This window comes from Falco punctatus (genome assembly GCF_963210335.1).
Source record: "Falco punctatus genome assembly, chromosome: 2".
NCBI lineage: Eukaryota > Metazoa > Chordata > Aves > Falconiformes > Falconidae > Falco > Falco punctatus.
In genome coordinates, this window is record NC_137581.1 from 22,286,089 (window position 1) to 22,299,709 (window position 13,621).

The window sequence follows — 13,621 nt, forward strand, 5'->3', positions numbered from 1 at the left end:
GAAGCACACACTAAATTAGTCCATGCTATTTAATCCCCTTAGCCCACACTTGGGTTACATGAGCATTTTTTACTCCTCAGAGTTTAGTGGGGAAGGTCCTAAGCTTCAGCAGAACTACTAATCAATGACACACAAATCCCCAGCGGACTTTTATAGCCATCAGGTAACTGCACTAGATTATTCTTAGTGTAGGACTAAGGCATGAAAGAACAAGAGCAAGTTGCCATAGTCCAGTGCAGCACTCTGAAGGCAGTTCTGTCCATTTGCCTCGACAGCAAAACTCAAAGCAGAAATTATCAGGACAGAAAAAAACACCTCTTATATTTGCAATAGTAAAAGCCAGTGACTGCAGTACCACTCAACGCCACTGAAATGACAGCTCCTCCACCACATGATTGTCAACAACACGAGACAAAGTCGTATCCAGGATATATATACTTTGCGTTTACAGAATTAACAGTTTAATTCTAGCTCATATTAATGGCAGGAGAGAAACACAAACTCACATCAGACTGATCCCATTGCACTATCCTAAAAGTTCATACAAGTTCCCTTGGGATTGGCACAGTCAGGTAGCTCTGTGAAACAGTAGAGAACTCATCTATTTTGAGGCGTATGCCTTTTATTGCTCATCTAAGTTACACAGGAAAAGGAAATACAATAGAATTATTTTATATTTCTAATGTGCTTTTGTATAGAAATCAATCACATCAAGTTTAAAAACTGCTGTCAAATAAAAAGAGGTCTCAGGAAGTCTTAATTCTCTTAAATGGAGACTGGAGACTACTGCAGTCTAAGAGTAGTATCCCAGTGATTAACCACTGCCAACAGGTTCAAAAGCAGCACAGCAGAGTCAATATGAAGAGATTTCATGTCCCCATACCTCCTAAGTGCAAAAGAACAACTCAGGCATGAATTTATTTTCTGTGGAATTCTTTATTTCTTAGGAAGGCCATACTGGCTCATCAATTGCAACGCAAATCTTTTCCTCAGGCTACAGAATTTTTCTAATTGGGCCAGTTTTGTAGGTATAATCCAGTGTTAACCTGCCTGGAACATGAACAACTGCTGTCAAGAAAACAAATACCTCATCTTCCTTTGTGGAAGGCATCACATAGCCAGGTGCTTTCAGGCAGCAGGTTTGATTACCTGCAAAAGCTTTGTTTCTCTTGCATTTTCACAGCTGTGTGCAATATCAAGTGCAACCTTGCAGATGTATTTTCATCTTATTTATGTTAAAAGGTAAGATTTACTTTCTGCTTTAGACAACAATACAGAACAACACTGAACTTGCACATATACCTGTTGGGAAAAGGATGAAATATATTCTAACAACACGCAGCCTACGTCAGTAAAGCTTTGCAGATCATCTCCACTGCCTGTGAACAAGTACTTAGATGGTAGTACAGCACTGAGTAATGAAGCTTCAGCAGGTATAAACAAAACACTAACTTGGAAAAAAGTCAGTTTGCCTTTTTTGAAATTTTGTCCCAGGTTGAAGAACCACTTTCTTATTTTTACTGAGGAGAAAAAGAGTATATTACTAACTTAAGCACTTCCTTCCATGTCAGGGTTATTCTTTCCCCAGGGAATGCCAATAGCCTTGCACAGTAGGCTGTTAAAAATTCAGTATAACTAATTCAAAAGAATTTTCTAGTAGCATTTGATTGGAACAGCAGTTGCAATAGCAAGCTGTAATTTCTAAACCACTACAGAGTTTCACTTTACCTCTTTCAAGACCAGCACAATGCCACTTGACAAGCAAAGCTGAAAAAAAACAACTATGGAAAAGAGAGTTGCTCTGCTGGGCATCTTGGAAGTCATGGAATCAGAAGAACTAATCCTGCAATTTAGGTCATTTTGCATCTTGTCAACACATTAAGCATGAAGGAAAGATTGGAGTAGGATGATATAATCAAGCCTAAAACAGATTTATAGGAGATCTATATACTACATAAAATTTCAGGACTATGAAGACGTTAAAATCTAGTGCTACCATAAAACAAACTGGTAACTGTAACAAGTGACATCTGAAGTCTTATCTTAAAGTTTTATACTAGTATTAAGAATAGTTATTATTGGCAGTACTAAAATGGCAAACAAAAAATACAATCTCTAAGATCATGGCATATTTTTGTCAATGCTTTCCACTAAAGCAAGATCAACTGCTGGTTCAAAGCCAGGTATAAAATGTCAATCCACACCTGTAATTTGCTGTCTAGCTCTTTAAAAGTCTAACTATAAGTCCACGAGGCAGATGTATCAGATATTTCTAGGGCTTATTTCCCTTCAAATGTCCTGGAAAAAAAAGATTGCTTGAATCTGAGTTCAATACTATAGTACACAGGCACATTCATTCTGCAGGCATACTAGAATCCAGCATCTGCAGCAAGAATGATTTTTTTTGTGTTTAGAAAGGGCACATATGGCCCTGCTCAGACTTCACACAGGGATACAAGTATGCTTCAGCTCTCTTAATGTTGAGCTATGATTTTATTTATTATTATTTTTCCATTTAAATGAAGTATTCTCACCTCTAAATTGGAAAGATATGGGTTTGACAGATGAACTCTCAGATGTGTAAGGTATTAGCTGGATGGCTGCATCCAAGGAGTTACAGTCAACAGCTCCATGTCCAAGTGGAAACCAGTAAGTCTCCCTTAGCGGTCAGTCCTGGGACTAATACCATTTAATATCTTAACTAGTGACAGTAGGATTGAGCGCACTCTCAGCAAGTCTGCAAACCACACCAAGCTGAATGGTGTAGTTGATATGCTAGAGGGAAGGGATGCCATCCAGAGGGACCTTGACAGGCCCAAAGAGCAGGCCCATGACAATCTCATGAAGTTCAGCAAGGCCAAGTGCAAGGTTCTACATCTATGCTTCAGCAATCCCAAATATCAGTACCAACTGGGTGATGAATAGATTGAGAGCAGCTCTACTTAAGTGCCTGGGGATGCTGGTAGATGAAAAAGACAAGACAAAGCAGCCTCAAGTTGTGCCATGGGAAGTTTAGATTGGATATTCAGAAAAAATTATTCACCAAAAGGGTGGTCAAGCATTGGAACAGGCTGCCCAGGGAGGTGGTTTAATCACCATCCCTGGAAGCATTTAAAAAAAACCATGCAGAAGTGGTGCTTAGAGGCATGGTTTAGTGGTGGACTTTGTAGTCCTGGGTTACCAGTTGGATCTGATAGTCCTAAAGGTCTTTTCCAACCTAAATGATTCTATGATTGGTTGGACCTTAGACCCCACCAGGGGTGCTGCATCCAGGTCTGGGGCCCCCAGCACAAGACAGACAAGGACCTGTTAGAGCAGGTCCAGAGGAGGGCCACAAAAGCAATCAGAGGGGCGGAACACATTTCCTATGCAAAAAGGCAAAGAGTTCAAGTTGTTCAGCCTGGAAAAAGGAGACTCTGGGGGGAACCTTCAGTATATAAAGGGGGCTTATAAGGGAACCTGAGAAAGACTTCACCAAGACCTGTAGTGGCAAGTCAAGGGGCAATGGGTTTTAACTGAAAGAGGATATGTTTAGACTGGAAATAAGAAAAAAAATTATGATGTAGTGGTGAGACTGGTGGATGCCCCATCCCTAGAAGCATTCAAGGCCAGGTTGCATGGGGCTTTGAGCAACCTGGTCTAGTAAAGATGTCCCTGCCCATGGCAGGAGGATTGGGCCAGATGCTCAAAGGTCCCTTCCTACCCAAACCCTTCTATGGTTCTATGACTTTAAGGCAGTGCTCACAGCTATGAATACATACAGTGAGAGCACTTCAGCTCAACTGTAGAGATTGATTCCTTGTTGAAGGGAGAGATGCAGTTCAGTAAACACTAAGTTCCCATTCCCAGAAAACAATCAGTAACTGTCTGGAAATACATCGATACTGATTTTCTGGGAGGCTGCTGAGCACCAGGATGGTAGTAAAGAGAGATCCGTCATGGGGGTTTTTTGCCCCATTGAAAGGCAAAAAAAGTCCAGAGTCTGCAGATTGTTTGAAGAGAAGGATGAGACTACAAGAACACTGTTAAACCTTCTAGAACTGTTTGCAGACAGTAAGTATAGTTTCAGCTGATAAAAACCGAAGACCATATGTCACACTCGGAGACGTTTCTAAACCTGGTACTCATTTTCTATAGGTAGAAAGTTCAAATGGTTGATCAGTATTTAAAGCTCATCATCAGGAACACCCTCCTCACCTGCTGAACTATCAGCTGGCACATGGCTCAGTGGAAGGCATACAATCACCCCACAGCAAAGTCAATCGTTATTCTTCAGAGAAGTTGAGAAAGCAAGAGACAGACATACAAATTCTGAAGGCCACTAAATCAATATCAAGTTAGAAGAACAAAGCACTCCAACTCCTTGGGGCAGCTGCTAAGAGCTCAAATATACCTCGACACATATGCATATCCATACAGCAAGCAAGAATCCATAAGCATAACCTTCACACACAATGAGAACATGAAAATAGTTTTTAGTCCCCAGATAGCACATTTACACTGGAAGCATAAAGTGTACATGTGGACTGGGTTTTAAGTTTTATGTTTATTACATTTTTAATAGGTTACATACAACAACTGGAAGACTGCCACATATTTTACTTTCAAGCCCACTTGAACATGAAGTTAATTAAGTTTGAGTTTTACTACAAAATTGTACGCTAAAAGTGATAATTTAGAAGTTGAAAAGAATAAGTGTCTCCCTTACAAGTTGCTACCATAAATACAAAAAATTTTAGAGACAAGCTGGAAGTTAGTCTCCTTCACAGCCTTCAGAATAAGCAATTGGTGTAAAGCCAATTTACTTGTGTTCAGGCTAGCTGCTGTCAGTATATCACTTATGTCAGGTATTTATGCACATATCTGTAGTGCCTTTTTTTTTTTAATTTGTCAGAGTATGATACTTCCCTCCTCAAGCTGACTACTACTTTTAAAGAAAGCAAAATGTACTTCTTTAGTGATTCAAACCAGATCACTAGCATTTAAATCCACTGTCTACTTAAGACATCCCCTTATTCCTAATAAAATTTTATCAGTTCAGGTTATTTCATCTCTTGGTACCAGCTTCAACATAGAAATACATGGAACTTGATTCAGTTTTGGCAAGTAAGCAGAAATTCTAGCCAGTTAAGACTACATTCTGGAATTCCACTACACCAATCAAAACAGAAAAACTTAAAAACCAGATAAAAATAGCAAATTCCCCAAGTTTTGCTAAAGGTAATGTAAGCTCAGTTACAGACCATCACAGTTCTGCCAAGAGGAGCCTGAAATACACCCAGATGCATCTGCATGCAGTTCTACATATGAAAAGCTTCACGGGTCACATTCTCCCTATAGTTAGAGAATCTTTAGGTCAACATGATCTTGAGATGACTGAAGAAATAGCTCCTTCAACAGAAAGCGACCTATACTGTTAAGGATCCCCTTAAGCTACACCTGTACATCTGAACAGACTAATCTGCAAACCTGAATGCAATTGTGGATGGCACTTTACATAGACACACTAGAGACAGGGCAGATAAGCAGAGCTTTCTAGACGGAAAAAACAAAATGTGTCACTCTTCTAAGAGATGTCAGGTCACTAGAGTGCCACTCTGCCTCTTTCCATCTCCAGGCAGATTTATGAGTTACACTGAGAAAAACTATCAAAAACTATCACAAGAGCATCTTGGCACTGTTTCCAAGGATACTCTATTTGGGAGACAGATGATGTCGTAGCAGGGGTGTGCTTATATCAGGACCTGTTCCTTTATTAAGTCTCTAGTACTCAATTAAGACCTGGATAGCCACTCTCCTAGGAGGCTACTAATGGTGTGTGAAGGGCTATGGCATAATGGCAGCATAGGCATAGCTCACAAATCCGCATTTCAAGCGCAGCAGCATTCTGTGACAACACAAGGCATTACCACCCAGGCTGCCCACCTTACAAGCATCCACAGTGAGAAAAAGCCTTAAGGATTTGAGTTTTGAGTAGACCTACTCATGTGGCATATTCAATGCAAGCCTACATGATAGCGTGTTACAGAGCACAACATCTAGTTGCTACAGGACTGAAATTACAATGTGCACCTTCAGTTCAGCTCTGCCTTACTGTAAAATTGTATTTGGCAAGTAACAAATGGAGTTGGGTATACAGACTGCTTTATCAGATACATTTACGCCCTAAAAGTCAATGTGATGTTTAAGGGCTGCCCTAATAGCAAACCTAAACTTACAGCGCTAAAAACTCTCCTGTTTTATACTGCAAAAACAGGTAACCAGATAAAATACCTATGTCTTGAGTAGGTTACTGTTCTACTATATCAGTACCCAAGCACACCTGTTTGTGTGTGTTTTTCACATCACTGCAAGATATTTTATTTTGCATTACGAAGAGCTTAGTTTACAAGTTAAGATGCATCAACAAGCTTGAGACAAAGATATCCGTGTTGTGCCTCGATAAAAGAACCCATATTAAACTCTATCCATACACTCAATAGCAGCAACACACTTCTACTAACAAACACAACTTACTTGACCAACAAACGTGCCATAAGGTGACAGCAGGAGCAGTTATTCACCTGTACTTTCACCCATGTACTTTCACAAGACAAGTTCTGCAAGAAGTTGTAAACTATATGCTTTGTATTACCATATTTCACATCATATCCCAAACTGCGTGAAAGTCTAGAACTAAAGGCAGTCAGTAAGAACAGAAAAAAAAGCTGTAAAATAGTTTGATATAATGCACAGTATAACTGAAAGATGAGTCTGATTGAACTCTCTGGTTTTCTAAGAACACAGAAGTACTTCTCTCAGCACGAACAAGAATTGCACTTAACCAAGCGCAGCAGCATTCCCTTTTGCCTTAAAAGAACACCTGAACTTAGCCTGACAGAGTAAAGACTTCACTCCAAAACCCCATGTCCTCCGAAGTGAAGGCTACCACATGCCTGCCTGCTATGAAAGAACCGTTCTGTAAGAAGCAGGCCTGATTTACTTTAAAACCCCACACAGCAGATCTAGCATGTAACCTGCTACATACTGAACACATTAAGAGTAACCAGAGACTGATACCTATATTGAGAGCTGTTTCCTGTTTGTCACCAGTCAGAATCCATATCTTAATTTCTGCCTTCATTAGTGTGGCTATTGTTTCTGGAACACCTGCTTGCAGGCGATCTTCAATGGCTGTGGCTCCAAGAAGCAGTAAGTCCTGGAAAAAAAGAATTTGAAGGATTGTTTTCTTAAGATAAACCTCTGTTTGGAACACAGTCAAAAAGGAATTAAAGACAGCATGTTGCATTTCATTGCCAATACAGCATTTTGACAAGCAATATACACTACAGTAAGTTTTTGGTGTGCCTATTCTACTTCCTCTGCATACAATTCACATTTCAAGAGGTACCGAATGGAACAGAGTGTTTCTGATCAGAAAGATGACAATGTTTCAAGATCTATTAATTCAAGTTATACAACTCCAAAGCTAGCCTATGGATGAACAAATGTACTTGAGCATTCAGTAAACCATAGCAACATGAGCAGTCACAGTTTATATGTTTCTTAAGCTCACAAAATGCAAGTCACCTGGCATCACATCGTTTAAACTAATCTCTCTCCCATGAAATGTACATACAGACTGGATACAATCACTCAAAGCAAAAGTTATTGCAACTATTTATGGATATAATCACTACATTTATGTAATACAAGTGGTATGAACATTAATCAGTCCAAGTATCTCTAGTCTACATAGACATGTCTGCCAGAAAAACATGTCTCATACAACAAATTTAATACTACAGAATCAGTCATATTCTTATGCAATTCTAAAACAACTGCTTGAAAAGATTTGGCCGCATTACAGAAACAAAAAAAGGTCAGGCAGACAAAAACACCTAAGAAATACACCCTGTCAAAAGGCACCATCTACTCAGAAGATGTTAAATTCAAAAACATTTTAATGATTATTTTAGACTATACAGAAATTTATTTTAACTTTAATATCTTTATATAAATTAAGTTTAGTCATACTCTATCATTTCAGAACTTGCACTGAAAAAGTAACAGCTTCTATTCTTTGTTGGAATTATAATGATTCAAAACAAGTGAGAACAGATGAATTCAACAGAAGTAGTTAGGACCGCTGGTATTGTCCAGCCTGGATAAGACAAGGCTCCAGGGAACCTTACTGTGGCCCTTCTACATATAAAAGGGGGCTTTCAAGAAAGCTAGAGAAAGACCGTTTACTAAGGCCTGCAGTGGCACGAGAAGGGGAAATGGTTGTTAGCTCAAAGAGAACAGGTTTAGATTGGTTATTAAGGAAGAATTTTTATTACAATGAGGGTGGTGAGGCACTGGCACAGGTTGCCCAGAGAAGCTGAGCACTGCGCCAGGGATGGGGCAGCCACAAGGCCAGGCTGGATGGTGGGAGGTGTCCCTGCCCATGGCAGGGGGGTTGGGACTAGGTGATCTTGAAGGTCCCTTCCAACCCAGACCATTCTATGAAGAGGGCATTAGAACAGCTCCTGCTTGTATCTGTCTATGCATGCATAATTAACAAAGGGAAGCTGTGATTCATACAGGTGTAAGCTGGCATTAGTTACAGGTCTTGACAAAGTTTAAGCTTTGTTACAAGATATTCAGCTGGTAAAGGCAGTAGATCAATTCAACCAAGTCATTTGCTTTAGCGCCCTATGGCCTCCTGATGAAACATTAGTCCTACTGATGCTAACGTTTGAATGTTACAAATGCAATCCAAGTGTACTACCACAGATTATCTTTCATTCCCAAAATCACTTGTTAAGCAGTTAAACACAACAGCACTGGATTCAGCATGGCCATGCTGCTGAGTTACTATTGCGCCTGCTGAAGCCCTCTCAGCTGGTGCACAGGCAGGGAAGGAAGCCACCTCAAGTTTGTTTCCACATGTACACCAGTACTATGATCCAGTGACCTCAAACTTCAGACTGACAAAGCAGCTCTCCCACTCTAATTTTTTTTTCATGGAAGGCTCAAATGAAACAAAATTGGCCTGTTAAAATACATTTTATTTTCTGTTACAGCCACAAGCAAGTTTATTATCTGCAAAGAAGTGCCTATAGACCATAGTTTAACCTGGGAAATACCATATCTAAGAAAAAAGTTTAGAGTGCAGTTCCTGCTCCTTGGTATGACCAGCAAGCAAACATTAAGGAGAACAGAATACAGTGGATATTTCCTACCAACATGCCACTAAATCTGAAACCACAATTCTACAACCCACTCAAGTCCCCTTTTTTCAAGATAGTAAAATGTGGAAAGAGACAGAAGGCAGATGGCCAAAAATTATCTAAGGTTTGAGAAAACATTCTGGAAAGTAAGAGAATCAAGTCATGCTACTTCCTCACCTCAGTAAAAACAGAACAGCAGAGGAAGCAGAACGCTGAGAAGAACTATGCAAACCTACAGAATCAATGATTAGGTAACTGCACTGTTACTGACCAACCAACACAAAAGACAACTTCAAGCATTAGTTTGAAAAGCAACACCCATCTCCAGTTATCAAAGAGTTCTTGGAGTTTTTCTGTATCCTGTTAAAGTTGCTCCCATCCTAGTTTTTACCTCCTTTTGTCTTCTGCCCCAACTAACTTAAATAACCAACAGTGCTCCAAAACTTCAGTTGCATTGTTAGTATTTATTAATAAAGAAACTGAAATTGAAAGACTGTTTTAAAGAAAGCACTAAATAAAATCAGAGTGAAATAACTGGAGCAAGGGAAAAGAGCATGAGCAAGTGTAGGTGAGAAGAGTGATTACCAGCATCACCCAAAGCAGCAAGACCAACAAGTATCAAAGAAATACCGGCCCCTACTGTTGACATTTTAATATTTCATTTAGTGTGGAACTACAGTTCCACACTGGTTCTTGGATATCTACTTTCCCCTTCCAGAATTATGAGTTCTGCAGTTCACATGGAGGGCAGTTTTTCACCTTTTTCCAGTCCATGTGACTATAGGCCTCAGTGAGCAGTTTGGTTTTTCTACAATGTCTAGAACAGCCTTCAGAAAACTTGAACTGTGACTGCCGTATAAGAAGGAATAAATTTCTCTTAATATGTTAGTACTATGGGAACTTGTTGAGATACACTGTTTTATACGTTATTTTAAGTTACATCAACCTTACACAAGGGAGCACAACACAAAGAATGCAAGAAGTGTTTGTAAGTAGCAACGACCTTTTATACGCAAGTTTGTCTCAGATTTCTGCATTAAAACTAGAGAGGTCTATGGACTGAGCAGGTTGTCATCTACAACTACTTTTTCAGTTTCTCGTGAATGAAATGAACACTTTGTTTTACTGTACAAAGCCCAAACTCCATGGGAAGAGACACATGTAAGGGATTCTGTATCTGGTCATCAAAAAAGTGTGTCTTACCTTTTCAATGATCTCATAGCATTCCTCCAGCTTCTGAGTTCTATCTTTCAGAACCGTACTGCTTTCATTGTAGACATTCAGCCACTCCCTGTAAGAGTTTTCTGACAGATCCGCATAAGCAATGCACAAAGTCCTCAGACCTACAAAAAACAGCCATTAGACACAGTAAAACTACACTGAGTATCAGCAAATCATTGATGTTATGAATTAGCTAATGAATGCTAAATTCTAAATATGTCACTGGATCAACAGAAGCTTTGAATGCACACTGTTAAAACTCTGGATTCCAGAAAATCTCCCTGTACAATTTTAAAGCATTTCTGTTTTCACAAATGTAGAACAAAGGTCTGGCTCATTTAGGTTACAATGTTGCTGAGAATCAAGATACCCTAATGGTCACAAACTTCTTCATTTTCAGTATTGCAATCTAGTCATACCGGAGCAATGAAAGTGTCATTTTTTTTAGTTTAAATGTGAAAGCAAGTTTGGGTTTCAAGTATTTTATCAAAAAGATCAAATGAAAGAACTGCCTACCTATTGTGATTAAAGGTATTACTTTGTCAAACATACTGCACAGCCCACGTTGCCCTTTAGACCGTTTCTTTCTTCAGTGTATGCACGTAACTCACATTAATAATGGCAGTCACATGCACAGAAGAGAACAGGGCCCATGAAGTCGGAAAACTATATTGTTAGACCACTGAAAAAACGTTAACATACACAAGTATGGATTTCCCCACACCCCTCCCGGCACAAGTTAAGCAGAAAGGAGCGTGTGCCACAGAACACAAGAGTTTCATTACCACGAATGTGGGAGCCTGCAAAAAGAGTAGTTTTGTTGGAGTGGGTTTTTTATTGTTGTTGTTTTGGTTTGTGTTCTTTTTCCCAGAAGCTGAATAGTATTTTCAGATTTAGGAAGAAAGCCACTGGTTCACGGCTTTACTATAATACAAATATCTTATGCTACTGCAGAAGAGGGAACAAAGGCAAGTACTTCCCTGTGAACAGAGGTGTTAGATCAGTCAAAAGCCTTACAGACCATTTCAGATCATTTTTGATGTCTTGGTCTTCCAGGATTCTCAGCACGTTCAAGTTATCACTCTGCCTCATAAAACCAGGGACTCTTGTCATCTGACTGTTGCACTGATAAACCCACCTCTAACACGAATGTAATTGCAGTACTCTGGGCACCACAGCTCACACCCTTTCCCTTCACCATGGGCACACAGAACCCTATCTTTTCTGTCCAAATTCCACTTCCCTACTAAAATCATACAGAAGCAGGGCACAAACTTCCTTAGGCTTGAAGCTACCCTAGAGTTGTTAATTGACTGATTATGCACCACATCTTAATTTATCTTCATACAGTCTTATTTGGTAATGCAGACAGTGCAGAACACTGCAAGTAATTTTATAAACTGAATTCTCATGACCTGATGTTTCTCTTACCTTCTGTTGCGAAGTATTCAAGATGGCACAGTGTTTGTTCCATGTACTGGGAATCTTTTGAAAGCCTCTCAAAAATGACATTATCCTATTAAAACCAAATTCATTACAACAGAGTAAGTCTACATAAAAAGTTTCCATTTGTGTATTTACAAGCTCAAGTGAAGTAACCCGAGTGGACTTGGTAAATCAGAACCCAAGACTATATACACAAGTAATACATTTGGGTTTTAGGGACTCTGGTTTAAGTAATCTGGACAGAGCTCAGTGGGAGAGATACTGCATCCATTTTAAATAATGGGGACATAAGTACACTCTGCCCTCCCCTCTTTCCATGCAGGGGTCACCATTATGGGACAGCACAGAACACTCCTTTCTGAATTAATAAGGAAATACATTGAGCATTGATACATATATCAGAGGATATAACCGTCTGGTCTTATTCAGTACACATTGTAGTCCCATGCAGAAAAGCTTGTTGCAACCGCTACTAGAAAATATTCCCATTGATCTTAAACAGAAAGCAAGAACACTGATCAGGTCCTACCACAAAATTCTCCCAGAAATAGCCTTCCTCCTGCAGCAACTTTCTTCATCACTAGAAGGGCAACTGAAAAGGCCCTGATAATAGCCACAATCAAAACACAGCACCATCACCTACATCTCTCTAGTCTCTGGATTTTATTTTGCAACTATCAAAACAAGTTGCTACACACATATAAATTACAGAAACCCTACTTTTGCTCAAATTTGTACTCTTAAACCAAGTAAACAGGCCTACAACTGTCACTGATCAGCAGGCATATAATACAATTTATTACAGATGTGACAGATGACTACGATCAGAATGTGGAAGAGTTCATGCAGAATAGGCAATAAACTTAGTTTGAGCAGTGGATGCAGCAGAACATACAAGACAGAACACCAGGTTACACTAATTACTACAACCCTTTTGCTCTGTTAGACATCTGAGCCTGCTCATATGGAAGACAGCATGAAATCTTACTACAAACTCTCCTGTTCTGCATCCCTTCCAGTACGATACTCCAAAACAACATGAACTCTGGCATAGCATGAGCCACAAAACAATTGCAAATCCATGCAGTCCTATTAGACATACAACTTTGAAATACCACACAATGACAGTGAACTTAAATCACTCCTACCACACCAGCCTGAAGCCAGCACATCTTTACTAAATCAGGGTAGTTAAACTGAAGCAATAGAGCAGTGGAACTATACCTATGTGTCAGGACAATTTCCAGTAAACCAGACCCTTAAAGGAGTGAGAAGTTATTTTCCCCATTGCAAAAAGCCACCTCTAGTTTTCCATTGAAATTATAACTACTCTGGCTGTGGCCAATCCTAGTTTTGCAGCCTTTGTACTTTGTTAAGTTATTGCTCTTGTCAGTGAAGACATAAGCACAACACAGTGCAAGTGATGATGACAAATAGCAGGTGTAGAGACACAAGGGAGCCAGATCAAGAGCCAACCACTTGAACAGATTTTAGTATTGCAGATTCAGACAACAGCATTTAGTTTAATTCCTGAACTGCTGGTGCACAGCTGGGTGAAATCCTGACTTTACTCAATTGAAGGGTACTGCTCCCATTTGTTTCAGGATTTCAATTGGGTAGTAAAAAGGCTAGCAATCTTCCTGCCTGCAAGAAGTCAGAGGAGTGACAGATATCTTAAATCACTTAGTCCTAAACAGAAAGCAAACAGGTCATGAAATGCCAGCATCAGCCACAGCTGTTGAAATAACTGGTAGTGTTAG

General features: G+C 39.6%; 1 protein-coding gene across 6 annotated transcripts in view; it reads right to left on the minus strand.

Moving 5' to 3' along the window:
- The window catches only part of ATP8A2 (ATPase phospholipid transporting 8A2), a 357,046-nt gene that overhangs the window by 243,909 nt on the left and 99,516 nt on the right, over positions 1 to 13,621 (minus strand). For all 6 annotated transcript variants that reach the window (XM_080376382.1, XM_080376381.1, XM_080376380.1 and 3 more), the window contains 3 exons: positions 11,847 to 11,931; positions 10,398 to 10,537; positions 7,060 to 7,198 (listed from right to left, as the gene is read on the minus strand). In XM_080376382.1, coding sequence (XP_080232508.1) covers positions 7,060 to 7,198; positions 10,398 to 10,537; positions 11,847 to 11,931 — 364 coding nt within the window. The remainder of the gene's footprint in view (positions 1 to 7,059; positions 7,199 to 10,397; positions 10,538 to 11,846; positions 11,932 to 13,621) is intronic.